This window comes from Girardinichthys multiradiatus, chromosome 4 (genome assembly GCF_021462225.1).
Source record: "Girardinichthys multiradiatus isolate DD_20200921_A chromosome 4, DD_fGirMul_XY1, whole genome shotgun sequence".
Taxonomy (NCBI): Eukaryota; Metazoa; Chordata; class Actinopteri; order Cyprinodontiformes; family Goodeidae; genus Girardinichthys; species Girardinichthys multiradiatus.
This window is the reverse complement of record NC_061797.1, coordinates 18,120,642-18,148,232: the sequence shown is the minus strand read 5'-3', so window position 1 is coordinate 18,148,232 and position 27,591 is coordinate 18,120,642. Positions and strand designations below refer to the sequence as shown.

The following is a 27,591-nucleotide window of genomic DNA, read 5'->3' as shown; positions in this document are numbered from 1 at the left end:
AATGTGTCATAAATAAGAAGGAAATGTAGTATTTACATGTAAATTTGTATGTATATTTTGCATGTAATACAACTAAATTAAATTAAATTAAATTAAATTAAATTAAATTAAATTAAATTAAATTAAATTAAATTTTATTTTATTTTATTTTATTTTATTTTATTTTATTTTATTTTATTTTATTTTATTTTATTTTATTTTATTTTATTTTATTTTATTTTATTTTATTTTATTTTATTTTATTTTATTTTATTTTTATTTTTATTTTATTGCATTTATTGCTGAGAGGGAGGGACAAATTACGCCATTGGTTTAGATGGGACATTCCCTCTTTCTATTGGTTCCTATCGACGTCCATCACAGGGCCCTTCTGTTCCCTCTTCCTGTGTTACCGCCCTTGGTCGGACCGAGTGACAAGCCCTACACACACAGGAGTCGCCGTCGCCGCAGCTACTTGGAAGTCTGGTGCTATTCGGAGTTTAACTCAGCGACGTGTCTTTTAACTCGGGTAAGGAAGGTAGTTTCTCTGCGTGAAGTGAAATAACCACATTGAATTCAATGTTAATAAGGCCAACTGCAGAGTGTTACCGCTGTTAGGTTTAGCTCAGCGGCTAGCGACTCGAGTCATCTGTAATGGTTAGCGTGTTAGCTTGTATATCTCATTCACGGTGTTCTGCATCCGATAAATGTAGCCTAGTTACCAGCGAAAGTGTCCCGTAAATGGCTTTGTTTGGTTGTGACTTCTACAGAAGTAGTGGGAGGTTTCGCCTGCTGGTGATAATTGCCATCAACATATTTATTGTCAGTTCTCAGTCATAAACATGTCAGGAGGAGTTAGCTAACGCCTTTCGATAGTCCGTTGTTTCTTCACAATATGACAGTTAAGGTGTCACCAAAGTAACATTTCTGGTGTATATGTGATTAGCCGTGTTTTCTGGTAGGATTTTATGTCGGTGCTAGGCAGTCTCTTGTCATTCCAGGACATGTGAGGGAATTTTTTTTTTTTTAAATCTAATGTAAAGTATGGAAGATTTAATTTTTTGTCCATCCCTGGTACAAAGACACTGTTAGACGTTTCCCCTCTGTGTTTGTCTGCTGAACTATGAAATGACTTTCAGGGTACATCTTACAAAGGTGTATGTTTCTGGTGGGATGAGTCACACCAGTATGGATGTTATGACAAAACGTGGTTTTATCAGTTTTACTGATTGTTCTGTTGCACCTTGGTCAGCAAGTCTTCTAACCCATCCCCTGTTCAAGAGCTATTTGTGTGTCTACAAAGACAGTTTGAACTGCAGAGCTGAGTTGTGAATGAAGGGTGTGGTCCAAGTCTTAAAGAAGTTTCTCTTTAAAGCCTGAAGCCTGGTTGCCTTGTATATATGCTGTGAGGTAGATATTATAATATGTTAGGTAGAAATGTCCTTTGCTGGATGCTGACTTCAGATTTGTGGCGATCCTTCTTACTGTACCACTTTCTCTTCAGCCGCAAATGAAAAGGTATGTAGTTTTTATCCGCATACCTTTTCAGTGGGGAGTGAAGCCACTCCTTGTATGTGATATTATAGCGTGGATTTGGACTGCTGGGAAATGTACAAATTATGTGTGTTTGTTAGAAAAACACCCCACTTCCTGTCTGGGAATCGTTACGTTTATACAAAACCTGAAGAAACATGCATGTCCTGGTCAGTGCCTCACTTAAAAAAGGATTTTTACATCTGCGAAGTTACAGTTTAGACACCTGATTTCCTTTTTATGGTTTTCAGATCATGTTGTGTTGCTATCTCACTCCATCTGTTTTCTATCATTTCTCTCCCACTGCTGTTCACCTCTGGAGACTGAAGATAGAAACCAGCAAGGAGAGTAACAACAGGGTGGAGAGAGACAGAGAGAGGAGAGTAAAACTGGAGGAGGAAGTTCAGTGATGAGTCCCATGGGCATTATAGCTGGGTTGTTCTAAATATAGTCTGCATGCTCTGGGCGTTGTTCCGTAATAGTTAAATTCTACTCACTACTTCGTGTCTCATCTTTGAGCTACAGATTATTCTTCTCGCAGCCTTAGTCTTTCAGGTATGCATAGCCGAGAAAAATCGGATATTTGTTGAAAGAAATAAAGATAAGTGTTAAAGGGAATCTGTTGTTTCCACTAACGGGGGTCATGTGCTTTGACCTCGAGATCACCGTGACGGCTGCAGTCTGGGGAAAAAAATGTGGAAAACATGTAGCCTGTCAAATGACATTAAGTTGTTAGATTTGTGGCTCTTTCTACTAGTCAGAGTCCACAATTCAGCAAAGGAAAGGTCAAGGTGAGTGTTGAGCTCACAAGTTTGCTGTTTTGCTGGCGTTGAGCCATCTGTTGTTGTCCTGAAGGATTAACAGAGGAGAGGGAGAAAGGAATCAATCAGATTGGCCTAATGTATCCTCTCAGTGTTTCCACCTCAGCTTGAGCCCACCCATTGCCATCATTATCCCTGTATGCATGCTCCATTACTCCTCTGTCTGCACACTTGAAACCACTGGGCTGCACTTACAATGCAGTGCCCGTGGAACGGCATGAATGATGCATCGTGAACATGAGCATAAGAGAAAGTTGGGTTGTATTTACACAAATAGTTATTTTGACCTAACCTGACCGGGCTTGATAGCCTTAAATGTTTCTGATCTATTTGCAGGTGTTGCAGTATTCTTTTGTACTTATTGGGGAATATGCAAAACGTCTTTTTTTCCGAAACAAGCTGCAATGGCTTGTGATGTTGTTAGAAACAAATGGTACAGATGTTTAACAGCACCTACATTTACTGCATTATTTGGTTTCATTTCCATGTTATTTGGATTTCTTTTTGCCAGAGGATAAAAGTAAAAAAATTGGTAGCACTAGCTATGAGCAGGTAGGGAGATTCTGAAGGTACAAAAATAGCTCGGAATCACAGTGTTTCAGAACAAAATTAAAACAAAAACGTATAGCATGATGAACTGCTTTTGTTTGATACTAAAAAACTATAAATCTAGAATAAACACCAACTAATTGTAGCGGTAGTTTTGGCCCAGCTCAGTACTCCATGCAGTTGGGAAAACCTCTGGTCACTCTGGTCCGTTCTCTGTTATCTCATTAAAATAACTTCATAGGAACAATATGACAGAAACTCTTTCTGTGATTTAGAAACCATAACTTTTAAAAATCTTCTTATACCTTGATCATACTAATTGCCCCTGCCTATTCAGCACAGCTCAGTTGTTAACTTTAGATTTATATGATTGTCCTCTGTGTTGTTATGTTCTGGTTGCTAATTTTAATTACATGGGAATTATGATAACTTTTTTTTTCAGTGTCTGTATTAATTGGTTTACTGTCCAAACCATGAGGCACCACTAAACGCAAAGCAGGTTCAAGATGATTGAACTGTCCTTAATCTGGTTTTCATAGACAGTTTAATCTCCAGTGCAGCAGAGCATTTGGTAGAGATTTATGCTGTAGACCATTATATTATATTTGCTTTGATTATAGTTGTGACATTTAAGCTCAACTTCATCTGCTGGCAGCCAGCTTCACAAATAGATGCAGCAGAGTAACGCAGGAGGTGAGGGGCAGAGTTGGCCGAGGAGACTATGGACACAAGGAGCTGCACAGTCTAGGAGACGAATGCAATTAGACTTTTTAGAGAGCTCTCTGCACAGAAAGAAAAATCAGTCGGGCACCTCCGAGGAGCTAGCACCACATGTTGGAATAGTCCTCTGTAAAAAAGAAACACAGAGTTGATTTTGTTTTGTTTGTTTTTGAGTTTGTAGATGGTAAGTAAATACAATTCCCTGTAGCTTGACATCAGTTGTCAGGATTCCCAGCTCAGCTCTCCTGCCACAAATATAAAATTATCAGATACATAAAAACCACATTTAGATTGACCTGCAAAATACCACTCCTTTAGATGTTTAGAATGCTACATTTGTGAGTCTATGTATAAACAAACGCTCTTGTGTGATAAGGAGGAGGACCTTTGGCAAAGTCCTGCTGGTGATCTGGAAATGATGAGGTTATCATAAGATTTAAACTGTGGCGTGGGAGAGGGAACTGGAGTCAGAGTCCTCCTCATTTAGTTTGACTGTACACCCATTCAGGCTCTTACTCATCTACTTATCTACAGTTTATTTAATGTTAACCATTGTTTTTTTATGTTTAATCCTTTAGTCCCAAAATAAAAGTGTCCATCTGAATTTGCAAAATCATTAAAAGCTTTGTTTTTTCTTTGAAGTTGATAATGTTTTACATATCATTTCCACTGAGGAAGAGTTTATTTTCTCATCCTTATGGGAGTAGTCCGATGATTTGTCAGAGCCTGAGAAAGTTCGTCCTTTTTTCCAGCTGTGTGTTGCATCACTGTGAGGACGAGGCTGTTTTCCAGCACAGCTGTTTTTTACTATTGTTACACAAGCATGGGTTAACATTGTTTATCTTGAGTGAGGATGTGCCTCTACTGCACAATCTGACACGGTAAGCTAATTAATTCCTTGTTTCTTGCCCGCAGGTAGTCCCTCCTCGCTGATCTGCAGCAGAAAGAGTGTGCAGGAACAGAGTGGCTGCAGTTTGCTGTTCGGTGTTGCCTAGCAAGCTATAGCCACCATGGCGCTGTCATTTAAGAAGGACCTTGAGAAGTACAAGGATATCGACGAAGATGAAATCCTTAACAAGCTCTCAGAGGAGGAGCTCAAACAGCTGGAGACGGTCCTCGAGGAAGTGGACCCTGAGGTTAGGGCCCGGTGAGGGCTGGGGGAGCTTCATGGCTCTTCAGTGGGAAGGGACTGCCTGTGGCAGAGGAATTTATTAAAATAACAGATTTAGGACCTACAAATTTTACCTTCCTTATTTATTTTGTTAAGTAAAGATAATTCTTCTAATTTAACTGGATATGACAGTCACATGGTTAAGACATTGTAGGAAATCCCTCTCCTAATGATTGTCATTTCCTGTTGATTCCTCTGGAATGCTTTGAATTTCACTCGTATAGGTTTATACCTCTCACTATGAAGCTTTTATAATTAGAACAATACGTTCAATCTGCAGCATTCTCCTATGGCGTGTTGCAATAGCTATTTTTTAAGCTGTAGAAATATAACGAAAGGCCTCTACAACGGGCGGATGCTTTATTTAATGACCTTTTTATGTGATGGTGACAAATACCCTCACAAGGACAACAGGAAGCACTGAGCAACAGTGGAGAAAGACTTCTCTGTTGCATTTCAAGAACAAAGTAAAGTCATGTGCGTAATGAAAGAAGCATTGTATTTGGTTTGAGACAAACAGGCCGGACAAACATTTTCTAGCATGCATCCTTTAGTGTTTCAGGTTTACGTTCTTCAGCATTTTTAGCTAAGCCAATTGGATCCAGGTAAACTGGTTTATGGACTGATTTTCTTTCAGGTTTAAGGAGCTTTTATTTCAATTTCTACCTTTAAATCCATGTTTAAACATTTGCTCATAGCTCTGCCTCTGGCAGGAGTTTGCTGAAGGAAATCTTGGTAGCATATTCCAGCGTAATCTGTTTTAAGTCTTGTACTATGGTAATGGAGAATCCTAGAAACACTGTCTGGAAGAAACTAAATAATAATAAAGCAATCTATCCCTTTGTTTTTCTTTCTAAGTGTGATAGTTATTCCACGATGTTCCTTAACTGCATGAATGAGATGTTTCTTCAGAAACAATAAAATGTTAAAACATAGTCATGGCACGTAGCTTCAAAATCCTCCTTGTCCACTCTCTGCAGAATGCTCTTCTTCCAGCCGGCTTACGGCAGAAAGATCAGACCAACAAGACAGCCACTGGAACATTCAACAGGGAAGGACTGCTGAAATACCTGGAGAAGGAAGCCATAGAGTACAAAGACAGAGACGATATCGTGCCCTTCACTGGGGAGAAAAAAGGTGTGTCTGGGTTTCTCTTGGGAGTAGGATGTTATACTTAAGGCTCTCCCATTAACTTTGTTGTGCTACCAGAGCTGCCTGATTGTTTTTTGTTTTCTTTGGCTCATTGATACTGTAAATCTGATGAAGAAAACGGGACAGAAGGTATAAATGGTGCTTATAGTGAGACAGTGATTTGTTCTTGTGAACAGGAAAAAAGACCCAGATCCACTCACTTGAGGGGATTACTGACCTTGATTCACGATCTTTCGCCCACAATCTAGCTTTAAGTCTTCAGACTGCCTGTATGTACTTTTCAAGAGTTTAAAGCTTCAAATCATACTGAGCTAACTTTTACAGTAGCTTAGTGCAGAATTGCCATGCTGGTGGTGTTCCAAACTCCAGTCTGCTGCAGAATCCAAACCCTGGTTTTGGTCCATTTATTAAGGTAAACTGGTTAAACTGTATCCACAAACATTCTAGCCGGGTCATTAGTAAAGCGTATTTATAATAAAGAGTTACTGGATGTTTACCTGAGTACACTGTTTCTCTTTATTGTTTGGTAAGGTTAGGTAGAATTACACTTAGAACTAGTTTTAAAGGCTTAGTCCTGCTGGGTTTGGCTGGATTTATGATCCTCCATATTTTTTTTTTCCAGGGTTTCTGCATACAAAAGATTACCTCAGTGGCATTGTTATCCTAGCATCGTCATGTAACCAAAACACTCACTACTGTCCTCCCAAATTCCCTCTGCTCAACCTCAGCCTGGGCTTACCCTGTAGTATAAAATGATGTTTGAAGTAGTAAACTTTTACTTGACTAAAAAGTGATTCAAGAGATGATAAATAATAAAAGCTGAATTCTTCTTTTATGCTCTTCTTCTTTTAACCTGCCTACACGTACACGTTTTGGTTACATTTTAAAGTACTTGTTGGGTTTTTGCTACTATAAAATAAGTTAATACTAAGTTAATTTGTGTATTTCGACCTGTGCAGCTCAGACATTAATTCTGTGACACTGCAGTATTTTTAGTGGAACTGAATCTAAATGTTTACATAACAGAAACCTATCATCAATGATGAGTTGCAGGTTTTTCTGCCTTCTTTTGAATAATGACACCTGAGTCACAACTGATCAGTTGTTATCACATGCTAATAACTAGATTTCTGTGGAGATAGGCCTTCAGGGTGTATCGGGAGAACACACAGCAGTAATTACTGCTCTACTGTCTGTTTATGTCTGCTCCTATGCAACATGCAGCAATGTGCTGGAGGAACGTTTGTACCAAGTGATGGGAGGCAGGGAGCTTCAGAGGTTGAACCCAGTTTACTACTTAACATATTGAACATGTGCTGTTATTACTGGTAGTCAGTAGATGTGTTTGTTAAGACCCATTCTCATGCTTCTGTCGTTTTATTGTTTGAGCCAAATGTGAGAAAAAAAGCTCTTAAAGCATTTTAGCAACTCAGTCAGTTTTCTCTAATCATTTTGGTTGTATTTGATGTAATTTAGCGTGCTTTTTGCGGTGGTACAGATTGACAGCTGAAAAATATCCATGATGGCATGCCAGCGATGAACTAAAGTAAAAGATCCAGTTTTTCTCGTCTTGATACCTTCAGTACAGTTAAACCCTCAGGAGTTAAACATGGGCTGTTCAGTTAGCTTAAGCATTAAAGCTGCACGACATATTAAATAACAGTCGTCATCACAGTATCAGCGTGTGCAATATCGCAAACCCAAAGGCCTACTTGGACTATACCTGGTCAGTTGAATGGAGTCCATCTTCTCTTAATGTCCACACTAGTAGCGTTACTTTAATAGCTGACATGCTAAAGCTCATGGAGATTGGTGCAGACCTGTGTAATGCTAAAGGAAGAAAGGTTTGTAGAAAATGAGGGTTGCTCCTAATCGATATTTTTATTGCAATTTTCAGCAATCGTGTCATAGTCAAATATTATGCCAAGATCCTGTAGCCGTCCATATGATGTAAAAGTGTAAGAAATTTAGCTGCCATTCTAATCCTAACCACCACTAATCTGAATTATTATCCTAACTTTATGTTGGTGTAAAGAAACATGTAATTCTAGGAGGCTTGTCTTAAATTACGGCTGTCACTTAATATAGTTGGTAATCTCACTGATACAAATCTCACTTTCAGTGCGGCTCTTCCCGTCACTTTCCTAGGCTTGTTAGAAGAGTGTGAAGAGCAGGAACAGAGAAGTCATCAATGTGCAACATGCTGAATGCCATAGCTTTGGCAGACTCATAAAGACGTTTGCAAAGGCTTTAGTTTCCAGGGATCTGTAAATCTCGACTGCTTTAAAATCTTCTGTCTCAGAAGCGGCTCTGCAAATTGAGGCTTTAGCCTGTTTGAATTGGAGTAAATCTTAAATACTTTTTGTTCTTAGTTTTGGTTTGCTCGGTTATTAGCAATGTTCAGCTGTGAACAAACAAACTTTACAAAAATTCTTAGCCGATCTTTAACTTTAAGGAAATGGGATGCTGTTTTCATTAATGTCATAAGCTGTCAGGATTGCAACCATTCCTGTTTTACCATCACTTAGGGGGTTTTATAAGGCTTTAAGTGCGCAGCATAGCATCTCATCAGTCTTTAATGAAACAGCAATCCACATGGAAACGTACTTTGTTTGGATTTGTGACTGTAGTCAGGAAATAGGTTCAGGGAGGATGTTTCTCTTTGAAAATACCTGCAGAACCAGACTGACTGCTGTAAAAATGTAAAACTCAACCTGATAATAACCTAAACACAAATCTGCTCTATTCTTACTGGATTTCTGGTAATCATAACCAATTATTTGGGTACTGTTTTTTTTTGTCTCATTCATACGACGTTGAGTGGAAAATCTCCTCCACAGAGAGGAAGGAATCTTTTCGTGTGAGACCTCAAGATGTAAAAAGCAACTCTCTCAGTGTAGAGCGAACAGAATGGACATCTTTCCCTGATATACCACAGCATGTTAGAAATTAAAGTCTGTGCATGTGTGCAATAACTCCCAATGACAACATGGAAAACTTGGATCACTGTCGGCTGGTGGTTCGGAGGAATGTAGTGGCTTCTCTCCTTGTTACACTCGCCCCCTGCTGATATCTAATGTGAGTTTGAGTTAGGCTTAAGGTCAAATAATGTGAATAATGTCAGTGGAAAACAGCTTAACTCAAATACAGTAGAAACCACAGCAGCTCTGTAATGACTTAATTTCACTGTAGTAGAGCTGTGCTTATTGTTCTTCTTTTTAGTGGCTCTAGAGTTTGTTGGCCTTATTAACTCATGTTGTAGTCACTAAAGCTTAGAATCTGTGGTAAAATAAAAAGAAAATCTGTTATGCTTTTAAATTGCACATGTTTGAAAGCACAGAAGATCTGATAAACATTGTGGGAATGTGTGATTTGGCTTAGTTTTTGATCTTACCCCATGTATTTTGCTCTGGTCGGCTAAAAAGCATTCCAAAGACAGCATGTTAGCATTCCAAAATGCAGTTCACCTCTCCTGGATTGTGTATTTGTAGGTAACATACACACCTATCCTGTGTAGTGAATAATTAGGAGTATCTAGGCTACGTTCACGCTGCAGGCAAATGCGACCCATATCCGACTTTTTCATGGCAGGCAGAATGTCCCAATTCTGTTCTTTTCACCTCCAAAAAATCAGAATTGTGCCACCTTCATATGTGGTACTAAGTGGGATACGTATCCGATAGTTTTACAAGCGTCCGCAGTCTGAACGCTCATGTCACATTTCATTTCATTTGTGAATCTGGAGACGGACTACGCATCCACACAGACCTCTCTGCATATGTAGCAGTGCTGCTTCACTAAAGGCCGTAGTTAATAGTTGTGCTCTTTTTTTTGTTTTCTTTTTTTAATATTGTTGGCTCCCATTGCTCAACAACATCATAATAACACAGAGGCTCACTGTGCACTGCTGTGTAACGTCTACATTCTCCTTCTGGGCATGCAGGTCACTTTGGGGTCGTGAACCATTCAGACTGAAGTCTGATGGCAGTCACATTAAATTGAACAACCACTCAAACAAAATTGTATTTCAGCAAAAAATCTAGCATATAGCATTCATGAAGATGTGTAGGTACTTCAGTGTTATTGAGAGTACAATCTCTTTTGCATGCATCTGTCGGGGATTTTAGAGCCATGGACTTAAAAGCAGGGCAAGGTGATAAAGGAGCCTCTGGAGATGGTTGTGCTTCTTAAAATTAAGTAATAATATTGATATTATTATTGACAATAATAATATTTATATTTTACACGCTGATGTTACGATGATGATTATGTGTTTTGATATGGTGTGCCGCCCTAATTTTCACATTGTAGATCATTGTAGAACATTGTACATCATTGTAGAACATTGTAGATCATTGTAGAACATTGTAGATCAATGTAGATCATTGTACATCATTGTAGAACATTGTAGATCAATGTAGAACATTGTAGATCATTGTAGAACATTGTAGATCAATGTAGAACATTGTACATCATTGTAGAACATTGTAGATCAATGTAGAACATTGTAGATCAATGTAGAACATTGTATATCATTGTAGAACATTGTAGATCAATGTAGATCATTGTAGAACATTGTAGATCAATGTAGATCATTGTAGATCATTGTAGAACATTGTAGATCATTGTAGATCATTGTAGAACATTGTAGATCAATGTAGAACATTGTACATCATTGTAGAACATTGTAGATCAATGTAGAACATTGTAGATCATTGTAGAACATTGTAGATCAATGTAGATCATTGTACATCATTGTAGAACATTGTAGATCAATGTAGATCATTGTAGAACATTGTAGAACATTGTAGATCATTGTAGAACATTGTAGATCAATGTAGATCATTGTACATCATTGTAGAACATTGTAGATCAATGTAGAACATTGTACATCATTGTAGAACATTGTAGATCAATGTAGATCATTGTAGAACATTGTAGATCAATGTAGATCATTGTAGAACATTGTAGAACATTGTAGATCATTGTAGAACATTGTAGATCATTGTAGATCATTGTAGAACATTGTAGATCAATGTAGATCATTGTACATCATTGTAGAACATTGTAGATCAATGTAGATCATTGTACATCATTGTAGAACATTGTAGATCAATGTAGATCATTGTACATCATTGTAGAACATTGTAGATCAATGTAGATCATTGTAGAACATTGTAGATCATTGTAGATCAATGTAGATCATTGTACATCATTGTAGAACATTGTAGATCAATGTAGATCATTGTAGAACATTGTAGAACATTTTAGATCATTGTACATCATTGTAGAACATTGTAGATCAATGTAGATCATTGTACATCATTGTAGAACATTGTAGATCAATGTAGATCATTGTAGAACATTGTAGATCATTGTAGATCAATGTAGATCATTGTACATCATTGTAGAACATTGTAGATCAATGTAGAACATTGTAGATCATTGTAGAACATTGTAGATCATTGTACATCATTGTAGAACATTGTAGATCAATGTAGATCATTGTACATCATTGTAGAACATTGTAGATCAATGTAGATCATTGTAGAACATTGTAGATCATTGTAGATCAATGTAGATCATTGTACATCATTGTAGAACATTGTAGATCAATGTAGAACATTGTAGATCATTGTAGAACATTGTAGATCATTGTACATCATTGTAGAACATTGTAGATCAATGTAGAACATTGTACATCATTGTAGAACATTGTAGATCAATGTAGATCATTGTACATCATTGTAGATCATTGTAGATCAATGTAGATCATTGTACATCATTGTAGAACATTGTAGATCAATGTAGATCATTGTAGAACATTGTAGAACATTGTAGATCATTGTAGAACATTGTAGATCAATGTAGATCATTGTAGAACATTGTAGAACATTGTAGAACATTGTAGAACATTGTAGATCATTGTACATCATTGTAGAACATTGTAGATCAATGTAGAACATTGTACATCATTGTAGAACATTGTAGATCAATGTAGATCATTGTACATCATTGTAGATCATTGTAGATCAATGTAGATCATTGTACATCATTGTAGAACATTGTAGATCAATGTAGATCATTGTAGAACATTGTAGAACATTGTAGATCATTGTAGAACATTGTAGATCAATGTAGATCATTGTACATCATTGTAGAACATTGTAGATCATTGTAGATCATTGTAGAACATTGTAGATCAATGTAGATCATTGTACATCATTGTAGAACATTGTAGATCAATGTAGAACATTGTAGATCATTGTAGAACATTGTAGATCAATGTAGATCATTGTACATCATTGTAGAACATTGTAGATCAATGTAGATCATTGTAGAACATTGTAGAACATTGTAGATCATTGTAGAACATTGTAGATCAATGTAGATCATTGTACATCATTGTAGAACATTGTAGATCAATGTAGAACATTGTACATCATTGTAGAACATTGTAGATCAATGTAGATCATTGTAGAACATTGTAGATCAATGTAGATCATTGTAGAACATTGTAGAACATTGTAGATCATTGTAGAACATTGTAGATCATTGTAGATCATTGTAGATCAATGTAGATCATTGTACATCATTGTAGAACATTGTAGATCAATGTAGATCATTGTACATCATTGTAGAACATTGTAGATCAATGTAGAACATTGTACATCATTGTAGAACATTGTAGATCAATGTAGATCATTGTACATCATTGTAGATCATTGTAGATCAATGTAGATCATTGTACATCATTGTAGATCATTGTACATCATTGTAGATCAATGTAGATCATTGTACATCATTGTAGAACATTGTAGATCAATGTAGATCATTGTACATCATTGTAGAACATTGTAGATCAATGTAGATCATTGTACATCATTGTAGATCATTGTAGATCAATGTAGATCATTGTACATCATTGTAGAACATTGTAGATCAATGTAGATCATTGTACATCATTGTAGAACATTGTAGATCAATGTAGAACATTGTACATCATTGTAGAACATTGTAGATCAATGTAGAACATTGTACATCATTGTAGATCAATGTAGATCATTGTAGATCAATGTAGATCATTGTAGATCATTGTAGAACATTGTAGATCATTGTAGAACATTGTAGATCATTGTAGAACATTGTAGATCAATGTAGATCATTGTACATCATTGTAGAACATTGTAGATCAATGTAGATCATTGTACATCATTGTAGATCAATGTAGATCATTGTAGATCAATGTAGATCATTGTAGATCATTGTAGAACATTGTAGATCATTGTAGAACATTGTAGATCAATGTAGATCATTGTACATCATTGTAGAACATTGTAGATCAATGTAGAACATTGTACATCATTGTAGAACATTGTAGATCAATGTAGATCATTGTACATCATTGTAGATCAATGTAGATCATTGTAGATCATTGTAGATCATTGTAGAACATTGTAGATCAATGTAGATCATTGTACATCATTGTAGAACATTGTAGATCATTGTAGAACATTGTAGATCAATGTAGATCATTGTAGAACATTGTAGAACATTGTAGATCAATGTAGATCATTGTAGAACATTGTAGATCAATGTAGATCATTGTAGAACATTGTAGAACATTGTAGATCAATGTAGATCAATGTAGAACGTTGTAGATCAATGTAGATCATTGTACATCATTGTAGAACATTGTAGATCAATGTAGATCATTGTAGAACATTGTAGATCAATGTAGAACATTGTAGAACATTGTAGAACATTGTAGATCATTGTAGGTCAATGTAGAACATTGTAGATCAATGTAGAACATTGTACATCATTGTAGAACATTGTAGATCAATGTAGATCATTGTACATCATTGTAGATCAATGTAGATCATTGTAGATCAATGTAGATCATTGTAGATCATTGTAGAACATTGTAGATCATTGTAGAACATTGTAGATCAATGTAGATCATTGTACATCATTGTAGAACATTGTAGATCAATGTAGAACATTGTAGATCATTGTAGAACATTGTAGATCAATGTAGATCATTGTACATCATTGTAGATCAATGTAGATCATTGTAGATCATTGTAGATCATTGTAGAACATTGTAGATCAATTTAGATCATTGTACATCATTGTAGAACATTGTAGATCAATGTAGATCATTGTACATCATTGTAGAACATTGTAGATCAATGTAGATCATTGTAGAACATTGTAGATCAATGTAGAACATTGTAGAACATTGTAGAACATTGTAGATCATTGTAGGTCAATGTAGAACATTGTAGATCATTGTAGATCATTGTAGATCATTGTAGATCAATGTAGATCATTGTAGATCATTGTAGATCATTGTAGATCATTGTAGATCATTGTAGATCAATGTAGATCATTGTAGACCATTGTAGATCATTGTAGATCAATGTAGAACATTGTAGATCATTGTAGATCATTGTAGATCATTGTAGATCAATGTAGATCATTGTAGATTATTGTAGAACATTGTAGATCAATGTAGAACATTGTAGATCATTGTAGAACATTGTAGATCATTGTAGATCAATGTAGAACATTGTAGATCAATGTAGAACATTGTAGATCATTGTAGATCATTGTAGATCAATGTAGAACATTGTAGATCAATGTAGAACATTGTAGATCAATGTAGATCATTGTAGATCATTGTAGAACATTGTAGAACATTGTAGATCAATGTAGAACATTGTAGATCAATGTAGATCATTGTAGATCATTGTAGATCAATGTAGAACATTGTAGATCATTGTAGATCATTGTAGATCAATGTAGATCATTGTAGATCATTGTAGATCATTGTAGATCAATGTAGAACATTGTAGATCAATGTAGATCATTGTAGATCATTGTAGATCAATGTAGAACATTGTAGATCATTGTAGATCATTGTAGATCAATGTAGATCATTGTAGATCATTGTAGAACATTGTAGAACATTGTAGATCAATGTAGAACATTGTAGATCAATGTAGATCATTGTAGATCATTGTAGAACATTGTAGAACATTGTAGATCATTGTAGAACATTGTAGATCATTGTAGAACATTGTAGATCAATGTAGAACATTGTAGATCAATGTAGATCATTGTAGATCATTGTAGAACATTGTAGAACATTGTAGATCATTGTAGAACATTGTAGAACATTGTAGAACATTGTAGATCATTGTAGATCATTGTAGAACATTGTAGAACATTGTAGATCAATGTAGAACATTGTAGAACATTGTAGAACATTGTAGATCATTGTAGATCATTGTAGAACATTGTAGATCATTGTAGAACATTGTAGAACATTGTAGATCATTGTAGATCATTGTAGAACATTGTAGATCATTGTAGATCATTGTAGATCATTGTAGAACATTGTAGATCATTGTAGAACATTGTAGAACATTGTAGATCATTGTAGATCATTGTAGAACATTGTAGATCATTGTAGATCATTGTAGATCATTGTAGATCAATGTAGAACATTGTAGAACATTGTAGAACATTGTAGATCAATGTAGAACATTGTAGATCATTGTAGATCATTGTAGATCATTGTAGAACATTGTAGAACATTGTAGATCAATGTAGAACATTGTAGATCATTGTAGATCATTGTAGAACATTGTAGAACATTGTAGATCAATGTAGATCATTGTAGATCATTGTAGAACATTGTAGATCATTGTAGATCATTGTAGATCAATGTAGAACATTGTAGATCATTGTAGATCATTGTAGAACATTGTAGAACATTGTAGATCAATGTAGAACATTGTAGATCATTGTAGAACATTGTAGAACATTGTAGATCATTGTAGATCATTGTAGAACATTGTAGAACATTGTAGATCATTGTAGATCATTGTAGAACATTGTAGATCAATGTAGAACATTGTAGAACATTGTAGAACATTGTAGATCAATGTAGAACATTGTAGATCATTGTAGATCATTGTAGATCATTGTAGAACATTGTAGAACATTGTAGATCAATGTAGAACATTGTAGATCATTGTAGATCATTGTAGAACATTGTAGAACATTGTAGATCAATGTAGATCAATGTAGATCATTGTAGAACATTGTAGATCATTGTAGATCATTGTAGAACATTGTAGATCATTGTAGATCATTGTAGATCAATGTAGAACATTGTAGATCATTGTAGATCATTGTAGAACATTGTAGAACATTGTAGATCAATGTAGAACATTGTAGATCATTGTAGAACATTGTAGAACATTGTAGATCATTGTAGATCATTGTAGAACATTGTAGAACATTGTAGATCATTGTAGATCATTGTAGAACATTGTAGATCAATGTAGAACATTGTAGAACATTGTAGAACATTGTAGATCAATGTAGAACATTGTAGATCATTGTAGATCATTGTAGATCATTGTAGAACATTGTAGAACATTGTAGATCAATGTAGAACATTGTAGATCATTGTAGATCATTGTAGAACATTGTAGAACATTGTAGATCAATGTAGATCATTGTAGATCATTGTAGAACATTGTAGATCATTGTAGATCATTGTAGATCAATGTGAATTGTTCTCTGAGGTTAATGTCAGCTGGATGGGGGCTACATCTAGGACCTGCAGCAGGTAGACAAATGATTGATGACTGTTAGTTCTGAAACAGCTCAGCAGACATTACTGTGTCGTTACTGTGGTGGAATCTGCTTTTTAGGCTTGATGTTGCCAGGTTGTTCATACATCTTATGTCCTGTCCAGACATTACTGTTACTAGATGTGACTGTCTCATTCAGTTATTGTTTGTTTCATACAGATGACAAATTCTTGAGTTGACAGTCCTTCGGTCCCTGTCATTTGTCCCCTTCTCTGGGTTAAATGTCCCCACAGAGGGATTGGCTCTGAATGCTGCCTAATGACTGTATTTACTGTCTACTGGCTTTCAGGAAGTGCCAGAGCCCCCACAGGGGAGCAGCTTAAACCATTTGAGTGACTTGAATGACTTGGAAGGAAGAGAAAGAGGGAGCGCCCTTTGTTGGCAGCTTTTTTGTGGAAGGGGGCAGGCATATGGGGGGGCAGCAGAGAGCTCCCACTGCATGGTTTCTCTGTCGGCTGTTATTGCTTGTTGCCTCAGCACTGCACTTTAGATTAGACTCAAGTTTTTGTTGCATGACTTCCTTTGCACTGTTGATTTCTTTCCTCAGATAGGTTGCCAGGGAACCACGATCAGAAACTCATGGCTGCACACAGCTCAGTTTGCCTGAGCTGTTGTTTGTTGGAAGTTGTGTGAAATAACAGAAGGCGGAGACACCATTTCCTGTGGTCATCATTAATATCTTTTGAGGAACACTTTGTCCAAAGCTGGTCTAAAAAAAAAAATTTCACAAAAAGCAAGATCCCTATATGTTAATGTTTATTCCTTATATTTACATTATTAAACCATTGTATTTGTGTAGCTTTGCAGATTTAACTTAACTAAGTTTTTAAAGCCTTGAAGGCAATAAAAAACATTTTAAGATCTTGTTGTCTGTGTTGAACATTTGTAGACATATTTGAATATCCATAGTTGCAGATTGTACAAAACCACTTAGGTTACTTTCTTGTATGCCTTCATACTCACAGAACACAGAGGTTTTACAGTCTTATGATTTTCAGAGTACAGAAGTCTTGTTTTGCTTTGTTTACTTGGACGACACCTACCCCACCTGAGCCACTGAACCCACCATAGGAATAACAATCTCATTTAACTCATTTAACGGACTGATCTTTCTGTATCCTCTCTCCACAGGAAAAGTATTTGTTCCGAAGCAGAAACCAAAAGAAACATGCCAGCAAGAAGTCACAACCCTTGACCCAGAGTTAGAAGAAGCTCTCTCCAGTGCCACAGATACAGAACTTTGCGATTTAGCAGGTAAGAATGTATGAAAACATTTGATAAACATGAACTTTCAATACTTTTAAAAAGGTATTTACACCCCTTGAACTCTTTGTTTTTTTCATGTTACCAAACTTTAATGTATTTCATTGGGCTTTTGTGGAAAAGACCTGCACAAATTAAAGGAAGGAAATTGATACATGAAAAAGTGTGACGTGCATATACACACTTTCACGTACATCAGTCTACCTTTTTGTAATTTAATTTTAATACGCATGCAGCTGTTCTTTGAGGGCCTTTGAGGTTTGTTAGAAAACATTGGTGGTCCGACAGCGTTATAAAGACCAGAGAACCCACCAGAGGAATCAGTAGAGACATTTAAAGCAGGGTTATGTTATAAAACAATGTCCAAAGATTTCACCATCTCACGGAGCATCGCTCAATACATCATCTAAAAATAGATCGTGGCACAGCTGCAAACCTCATAAAGACATGGCCTTCCACCTAAACTGGCAGGTTGGGCAAGGAGAGCCTGAATCGGAGAAGCCAGTAAGAGGCCCATTGTAACTCTTGAGGAGTTGCAGAGATCCAGCGCTCAGGTGGGAGAATCTGTTAACCGGACAACTTATTAGTTTTGCTTTCAATAAATCTAACCTGTATGGAAGAGTTTCATGAAGATAACCATTGTTGATAGAAAGCCATCAGTAAGTGGTCTCAAACTCCAGTCCTCCTGGGCTGGTGTCTTGCAACTTCTAGATGTTTTCCAGGCCCAGTTCACTCTAATCAGATAATTAGGTCATTAGTAGGACTCTGTAGAACTCGATTGTATATTGAGAAGGTAGTGTATTTAAAACTTGCTGTATGCTGGCCCTTGAGGACTAATGTTTGAGACCCCTGCCATAAGAAGTTCTGTTTGCAACAAGCCATGTAGGGGACCCAGCAAACATGAGACCGAAATGGAACTTTTTGGCCTACATGCAAAACATTGCGTGGCAGAAAACTAACACTGCCCCACATCCTGGACACATATTTTCCAAAGTGAAACATGGTGGTGGCAGCATCATGTGTTTACCAGGGACTGGGAATCTGGTCAGAGTTGATGGGAAGATGAAAGTAGCTACATAGAGGGCAATACTTATAGACAACCTGTTATAGGCTGCACCACACTTAGGACTGGGGCAGAGGTTCACCATCCAGCAGGAACACCACAGTAAACATACAGGCAGAACTGCAATGGGATGGTTTAAATTAGATTATATTCATATGTTTGGATTAGGGGTGGACTGATTGCAGTTTTCTGGCCGATAACCGAACTTTGAAAAGCCTCACCTGCCAATTCCTGCTGATTTATTTTTAAATAACTGACACTGTCAGATGTTGTAAGGTCACAATACACCTTCAAAGTTCCAATATTATTTTATTGAAAAACATTAAACAATATCAGTGAAATGGTAAATGGACTGAACTTATATAGCGCTTTTCCAGTCATATAGACCGCTTAAAGCGCTTTACACTAGCGCCACATTCACCCAATCGCACTCACTAACGCTCACACATTCATACACCAATACGCAGATCGATAGGCAACTTGAGGTTAAGTGCCTTGCCCAGGGGCACATCGACATATGGCAGGAGGAAGCTGGAATCGAACCCACAACCTTCTGATTGCAAGACAACTACTCTTCCTACTGAGCCACAGTCACCTCAGTACAGACTTGTTTTAACTGCACATGTGGTGGTGCTCAAATATAAATGGAACGTTTAGAGCACTGCAGTTCCTTTAGTCTTTCATTTTTCCCATTTTAAGAAGAAACTTCCACAATAGGTTAGACATGTAGATAAGATCAGTTTCACATGTAAGTATTGGCCTATCACTGATCTCCCAAAATTGAGGAAATCGGGGGATCAATCAATGTTAATATCTGAGTTCAATTGAGAATCTGTAGCAAATCTAGAAGATTACTGTTCTCAGATGTTCTCCATCCAGTCTAAGCTTGTATTCACACCTGCCACTTTTGGTCCGCTTTAAATGGACCAGAGTTCGTTTCCCCCCTTGGTCCGGACCTTTTGTACAGATGTGAATACACTCAAGCGAACCCTGGTCCGGACCAAACAACCGGACCGAGGCCCACTTTTTGAGGTGGTCTCGGTCCGCTTCCAAACTGACTCTGGTGCGGTTTGCTTATGGTCTGAATACAAACCGGCCCCCATTTGAACCAACTACAGAAAACGTCTCTTTGGACTTAACAAGCCACCATAGCTGGTAGCAAATGTGTGTGATGTACAGAAGTCATGCCTGATAAGCTGTTTGTTGCTTAGCAACACTACTGGCATGTTGTGGGACAGGGTACATGCATTCTCTGACGCCGTTCCAAATTTGTAAAAAGAGCTTTGCGAAATCTGTGTTGAATGAGCTGCTCTTCACCCTCACAATAATATTGCAGCTGTAATAACGGCACAAATATGCAGAACAGAGATGCTGCACCCAGCACGTCTACAGATGTTTTCCTACATTTCTGGCTCTGCGCTCTGTCCCGCCCCCGTCATTTCTGTCCAATGGGAGCAATGATCGTCACCATCATGTCTTTGTTTACAAGTTATAGTTCACTTGCAAAAAGTACAATGTGAAAGCAAATCGCACCTCACTAAAAAAATAAAGTCTGCTTTTGGTCCGGACCAAAGGATTTTCCTGGTGTGAATACACCCTAAGTTTGAGCTATTAATATTAAGAAGAATGAGCAAAAATGTCCGTCTCCAGATTTGCAAAGCTGTGATGGCATCAAATGGTTGTTCTGCAAAGCATTGACTCAGGAGGCTCAATACAGGGGCGGGCATGCCACACTTTTCAGATAAGATAAACTAAACATTGTATTGCTTTCCTTCCACTTTAGAATTATGAGCTATGAGATATTGTGTGAAAAGGGATATGAATTGCAGGGCAATAAAGCTCTTAACTACGCAAAAGAAAATCTATTTGTAGCTGCATGGATCCTACATCTGTCTGATCCACGTCTTTCCTGGGATGGAAAAATACAAACTCTTTTTTTTCCCTCAGCCTTTCGCCTGGCACTGATTTTTACTCTGTGTTGATGGAAGGAAGAAAAAAAGGCTGACTGAGCAACAGAATACCTCCCCTAAGCAATGCTATCCAGATTAGATCATCCTACCTTCACGCTGAACTGCAGACTTTATGCTAACATGGTTATTTCTCACCAGTTTTCCTCCTTTGGTTCACAGCTATTTTGGGTGTCCACACATTGGTCACCAGTAATCAGACATATGATGGAACTGGAAGTAAAGAGGGCTACAACAGTGAGTACAGTGCAGTTTTTTTACTCTTTAAAAGTACCCCAAAAAGTAAGTATTGTGACCTCTGGCTTTGGGTCTGTTCCAGATGTGATCAAAGGTGAAAAGATGAACCCAGTGTTTGATGAGCCTCCCAACCCCACTAATGTAGAAGAAACGCTGCAGAGGATAAAAAGCAACGACAGCTCCTTAAAAGAGGTCAACCTTAACAACATCAAGGTACCCAGAAATCAACACTCAGTTTGGTCATGTTAGTTAAACCTTTCACCAACACCAGCATTTGTATTTGCTCCCAGAACATTCCCATTCCCACGCTGAAAGACTTTGCCAAAGCAATGGAGAAGAACACACACATCACAAAGTTCAGCCTGGCAGCAACACGGAGTAACGACCCAGTTGCTGTGGTGAGATGGAGTGGTTTGTGGGCTTATAATGGTTCTGTTGACACATGGTAACTGCATATTTACGCCTTTTTTTGCTTTTCCGTCTCCTTCCAGGCGTTCAGTGACATGCTGCGAGAAAACAAGACGCTGCGAAGTTTGAACCTGGAGTCCAATTTCATCACTGGAGCAGGAGTTCAAGCTTTGGTTGAAGCATTGCGAGATAATGACACACTCACCGAGATCAAGATAGACAACCAGGTTAGTAAAATACATTTTGGACTCTAACTTTGGAGTTTAGGCAAGACATAGTGACCGCAACTATGAGAGAAAATAAAAAATAAAGCAAACAAACTTTCTCTGAAACATATGCTTGCTCTGTGAGCAGCAGAAGTACCCTGTAAATCTGCTGTGATCTTTGTCTATGTAGGTAATATTAGCTGTATTTTAGTTTTTAATTATAAGGAAATGTTCTTAGTTTTCGAAATGTGTTCCTCATTCAATTGTGTTTTGTTAATTGGTCAATTTAAAATCATTTATTTTTCTGTAGTGGTGTTTACTGTTTACTAGTGGTTTATTACAGACTGTTATAAAATTACAAACCAAGATTTGCCACTCTCTTTCTGAGAAGATGAAAATTGATTCATGTATTTTCCAGCCCTGTATAAGTTTGAAAGAAGAAATTAGAATGCAGACAAATATTTATATTTTTAGCTTGTTTTACCTTTCCCATTGTCTACAAGTTATGCACGAACAGGCCACTTTCTTACCTGTTCAATTCCTTGTTTACACAAATAGTGAATTAGCCAATAACATGTCAGCAGCTCAGTGCATCCAGATGTGGTGAAGAGGACTTGCTAAAGTTCAAACTGTTGAAAACAGGAGATTTAGTTGATTGAATGCGGCACAGTTGTTGGCGGCACACTGCCTGGTTTGATGTTTCATAAACTGCTAATCGACTGGGATTTAGATGCACAACCATCTCTCAGGTTTACAGAGAATAGTCTAAAAAATGGAAAATATTCAGTAAGTGTTAGCTGTGTGGATTAAATTTTTTCTTTTTATCAGAGGATAATGGGCAGACTGATTGATTTGAGATGATCGAAAAGGCAACAGTTGCTAAAATAGCCTGTTCTAACCAAGGTATGTGGAAAACTATCTCTGAACGTGCAACATTGAAGAAAATCTCCTACAGCTGCAGACGACGTCACCAGGTGGCCTCCTGTCAGTTGAGACAAGGAAACTAAGGGAAACAGAAGGCAACATCTTAACGCTTTCTGGTTCAATGAAGGGGCTGAACGGTGGGGCAGTTGGTAGCTCAGAAACATGACTGTTAGGTTAACTGGTCTCTCTAAATTGCCCTGCGATGAATGGGTGACCTGTCCAACCTCTCACCCAATGACAGCTGGGATAGGCACCGGTCTCCCTACCAGAGTATTGTTGTTGACCATGTCCATCCCTTCATGACCACGGTCTTCCTCTGCCTGTCTGTACAGAAGATGTAAATGTAGAACAGAACTAACTTACAGGGGTTGGACAATGAAACTGAAACACCTGTCATTTTAGTGTGGGAGGTTTCATGGCTAAATCGGACCAGCCTGGTAGCCAGTCTTCATTGATTGCACATTGCACCAGTAAGAGCAGAGTGTGAAGGTTCAATTATCAGGGTAAGAGCACAGTTTTGCTCAAAATATTGAAATGCACACAACATTATGGGTGACATACCAGAGTTCAAAAGAGGACAAATTGTTGGTGCACATCTTGCTGGCGCATCTGTGACCAAGACAGCAAGTCTTTGTGATGTATCAAGAGCCACGGTATCCAGGGTAATGTCAGCATACCACCAAGAAGGACGAACCACATCCAACAGGATTAACTGTGGACGCAAGAGGAAGCTGTCTGAAAGGGATGTTTGGGTGCTAACCCAGATTGAATCCAAAAAATATAAAACCACGGCTGCCCAAATCACGGCAGAATTAAATGTGCACCTCAACTCTCCTGTTTCCACCAGAACTGTCCGTCGGGAGCTCCACAGGGTCAATATACACGGCCGGGCTGCTATAGCCAAACCTTTGGTCACTCATGCCAATGCCAAACGTCGGTTTCAATGATGCAAGAAGCGCAAATGTTGGGCTGTGGACAATGTGAAACAGGTATTGTTCTCTGATGAGTCCACCTTTAATGTTTCCCCACATCTGGGAGAGTTACGGTGTGGAGAAGCCCCAAAGAAGCATACCACCCAGACTGTTGCATGCCCAGAGTGAAGCATGGGGGTGGATCAGTGATGGTTTGGGCTGCCATATCATGACATTCCCTTGGTCCAATACTTGTGCTAGATGGGCGCATCACTGCCAAGGACTACCGAACCATTCTTGAAGACCATGTGCATCCAATGGTTCAAACATTGTATCCTGAAGGTGGTGCCGTGTATCAGGATGACAATGCACCAATACACACAGCAAGACTGGTGAAAGATTGGTTTAATGAACATGAAAGCGAAGTTGAACATCTCCCATGGCCTGCACAGTCACCAGATCTAAATATTATTGAGCCACTTTGGGGTGTTTTGGAGGAGCGAGTCAGGAAACGATTTCCTCCACCAGTATCACGTAGTGACCTGGCCACTATCCTGCAAGAAGAATGGCTTACAATCCCTCTGACCACTGTGCAGGACTTGTATATGTCATTCCCAAGACGAATTGATGCTGAATTGGCCGCAAAAGGAGGCCCTACACCATACTAATAAATTATTGTGGTCTAAAACCAGGTGTTTCAATTTCATTGTCCAACCCCTGTATTTGCCTCCTAAGTATAGTTAGTTATAAGTTAGACTGACAGGTTTAATTCAAATTTTAGTTATGAAGTAAAGGAAAAACACACTCGGGTTTTATAAACAGGCAAAAACACATGTTAATATTTTTGTTATACTTCTGAAAGAAGGAAGTTGAACTGTTTCAGTGTGATTAGAGCTTGTTCTTTCTGAAGTTCTCTGTTGACCTCAGTGTGGTTGTTTGTTCCTCAGAGGCAGCAGCTGGGGACCACTGTAGAGATGGAGATAGCTAAGATGCTGGAAGAGAACAGCAGCATAGTGAAGTTCGGCTACCACTTCACTCAGCAGGGACCTCGGTCCAGGGCTGCTGCAGCAATCACCAAGAACAATGACCTCAGTATGTTTCATATACACACACAAAGAGGGATTTATTTAACCTCTATAAAAAATAGATGAGTTATCAGCTGGAATCTGTTTATGTGGAAATGTCCTGACTTGTTTTTTTTTGGCTTCTATGAACATCTGTTCAGTTTCCAGCAGAAATCAGTCAGCAGTGACCAACTCTCCTCTTTCTTTTAGCTCCTCCCCCTGTCACAGCTGCTATTGCTCAGGTCTGATGCATGGGTGTGTCAAGGGGTTGATAATAACCGTGACTTTTTTCACAGTCTGAATGGTGCATTCACTGCATTAACAGTTTGAAAACTGAGACTTAGTCATCTTTAAGAGTGATGACATCTCACTTCTTGTTTTCTGTACATGCTGACACACGCTGGGGAAATAGCTTAAACTCTGGCCGCATAGTTGATGATAACACTTCTCCTGTTTAAGACTTACTAACAGATCTGTGAAGGTTAAACACAATACAGCATGCTTACGTTTGTTTATTCTTGATATATTTAAGGGGTTTCTTTGCTTCCCATTTTAGTCCGCAGGAGACGAGTGGAGAGGGACCAGTAGAGACAGAGCGCTACCTTTCTCCGAGCCAATTCTCCTGTTCATCTCATCACGTGGAATAATTTCAGCCATTGCCCTGATCTCATCTCACTGTGTGGTGGTTTTAGTCCTGTGCCAAACTGTGGGGCAAGGCATGCTCATCCTGAACAATTCATCAGAGAAGAAGGGAAATAACTGGAAAAGCCCTCTCCCTATCCACGATTATGTTTGTTATTGATGTAAATCTCATTAGTTTTTAAACACGTCATTTCAGCTGCTCTCATTTTGAGCCCTTCTATTACCTGTCCAGACTTTTTACATTTCTTTCTTTTATACGACGCCATAAAACATGTGAAGTTGTCATGCACAGCACCAAGTAACAAACAACAACTTTGAGGAAAATCCGAAACCAACATTTGGAGACTCGTGTGGTCCGTTCTGTTTTGCAGCGGAGATCAAAGCTTCATGTTGAAATAACGTCAGTGGCAGAATTTGTCTGAACTTCATGCTTTCTTCTGATGACTCTTGGCTAATGAAGCAGGACAGCATGAAGCTGCACATGCCCTGTGGTTTGCAGGTGTTTATTAAAAGCTTCTTGTAAAGCTGGCAGGACTGGATCTAGTGTGTTGTAATAGTTGGTTTGAGCTTATTCACTGAAGTGTGTTAAAATCACATAGATAACCTCGGTTTATCCCCTTGTGTAAAATATATACTGTAATTATTACTTGTTTACTGTTCTAATCTAGTTTTGACATAGCTGCAATTTTAATGTTAATTATTTTGATCAAAAAGAACAATAACTTGGTCAAAATGTTTAGATTCAAGTGAAAGTGGGCTTATTTTGCAAAAGAGTAAAAAGATGCCAGTAGAAAGATGCCAGTTAGAAAAGATTTTGTGCTTAAACATGCCAAAGACTAACACACACACCGCAGAAGACTCAACAGTGAACCCCATGGTTTTAACTTTACAGCGAAGCAATTCTATTTCCCCCTTTTCTTTTGATCTTTTATAGCAAATATATGTTTATTTTACTGAGACGTAAGGTTTGTCTGAAACTTGCTTCTCAGGTTCCAGCTTCTTGTAAAATGTTTCTTTAAGCTAAATCTCACAGATTAAAGTTTTAATTTGAACCTTTCCTTCTTTCCAACACAAACGGTCACTCTGATGTTCAGCTGTAGAGCCGAGTCGGGAATTCAGGTGCATGAAATCAAACGTCCTCAGTTCCACTAACCTGCTTCAGATCCTTAACCAGGACTTACTTGAACCTTGTATATACTGTTTATAGGAACTATATGCTGGCATGACGTCCTCACTTGTAAACATCAAATCTCTGTTAACCAAAACGTTTCACATTCCTTAGGAAATAATTGTACTCTGTTTTTTTTATATATCTGTGCACATTTTCCATGTCCACATCTGCTAGTACTTCCTCCTCACTGGTTGTCCACCAGAAAACAAAGGAATGTAAAAACAGTCACCTAAAGTGAAAAAACATTTTTTTTTTTTCCCTTTACTTGGGCTTGTTAGTATTTCGTAGCTCATAACATGTATATTAACTGCAAAATGCCATCTCAAATTGAAAGTATGCACACATATACTTGATACTTGTGTATCACAACCACAAATCACTGCTGAGATTTCTTTTTTTTTTTGTTTGTTTTGTTTTTTACCTGAACTCCACATCCAGAGGTTAACACAAATAATGTGTATTATTATAAAAAAGGAACACAAGTAAGGTTAAAAAGCACTGCTGAATATAAAATATATTCAACAATAAATGTTTATATATACGTACGGTGTGTTGTTTTTTTTTTAAATTAATGTATAAAAGGGCCATTGCTAAAGAAGCTGTCTGTGTAGTGTGCTGTATTCAAGCATATGAGGGGAAAGTTAAGTGGAAGGAAAAACAAAAGCCACATGGATAACCACAGCTTTAGTAAGATCATGAAGCTGTGCCCATTTAAGAATTGTGGGGAGATTCACATGATGTTAGCTTACAAGTGTTACGTACATCAACCAAAGGCAACAATACAAATATACAAAGGTCCCAGAGTCTGGAGGGAGAGTGGAGAAGCACAGAACACAAGTTGCTTGAGGTGTGAAGATTCCAGTCAGTGATGATTTAGGGATAGCTGTTTTCTCCTGGTGTTGGTCCACTGTGTTTTATGAAGGCCAAAGTAAGTGCTGCCATCTCCCAGAAACAATTAAGGGCACCTCATGCTTCTCTCTGCTGATTGATGAAGATGCTGATTCTTATTTTCCAGCAGGACTTGGCACCTGCCCACACTGCCAAGGCTTTAATGACCATGCATTCCTGTGTTTGATTGGCCAACAAACTGCCCTGACCTAAAACTCCTAGAGAATCAAAGGAGTATTGTCAAGATGA

The 27,591-nt window shown here is 37.8% G+C and overlaps 1 protein-coding gene across 3 annotated transcripts; it reads left to right on the top strand.

The window, feature by feature from the left end:
• Positions 1-354: 354 nt before the first annotated feature.
• tmod2 (tropomodulin 2) lies at positions 355-26,995 on the top strand. 3 transcript variants are annotated; one of them, XM_047363724.1, is made up of 10 exons: positions 355-508; positions 4,518-4,738; positions 5,754-5,910; positions 17,730-17,852; positions 21,054-21,128; positions 21,211-21,341; positions 21,419-21,526; positions 21,620-21,763; positions 24,525-24,669; positions 25,198-26,995. In XM_047363724.1, exons 2-10 carry the CDS (start codon positions 4,613-4,615, stop codon positions 25,227-25,229), a joined length of 1,041 nt encoding a protein of 346 aa, XP_047219680.1. In that variant the 5' UTR covers positions 355-508; positions 4,518-4,612; the 3' UTR covers positions 25,230-26,995. The 3 variants fall into 3 exon arrangements, with proteins under 3 accessions (XP_047219680.1, XP_047219681.1, XP_047219682.1); XM_047363725.1 differs by having other exon boundaries at positions 388-508; positions 4,522-4,738; XM_047363726.1 differs by lacking the exon at positions 355-508 and adding an exon at positions 1,364-1,497.
• The last annotated feature ends 596 nt before the right edge of the window (positions 26,996-27,591 follow it).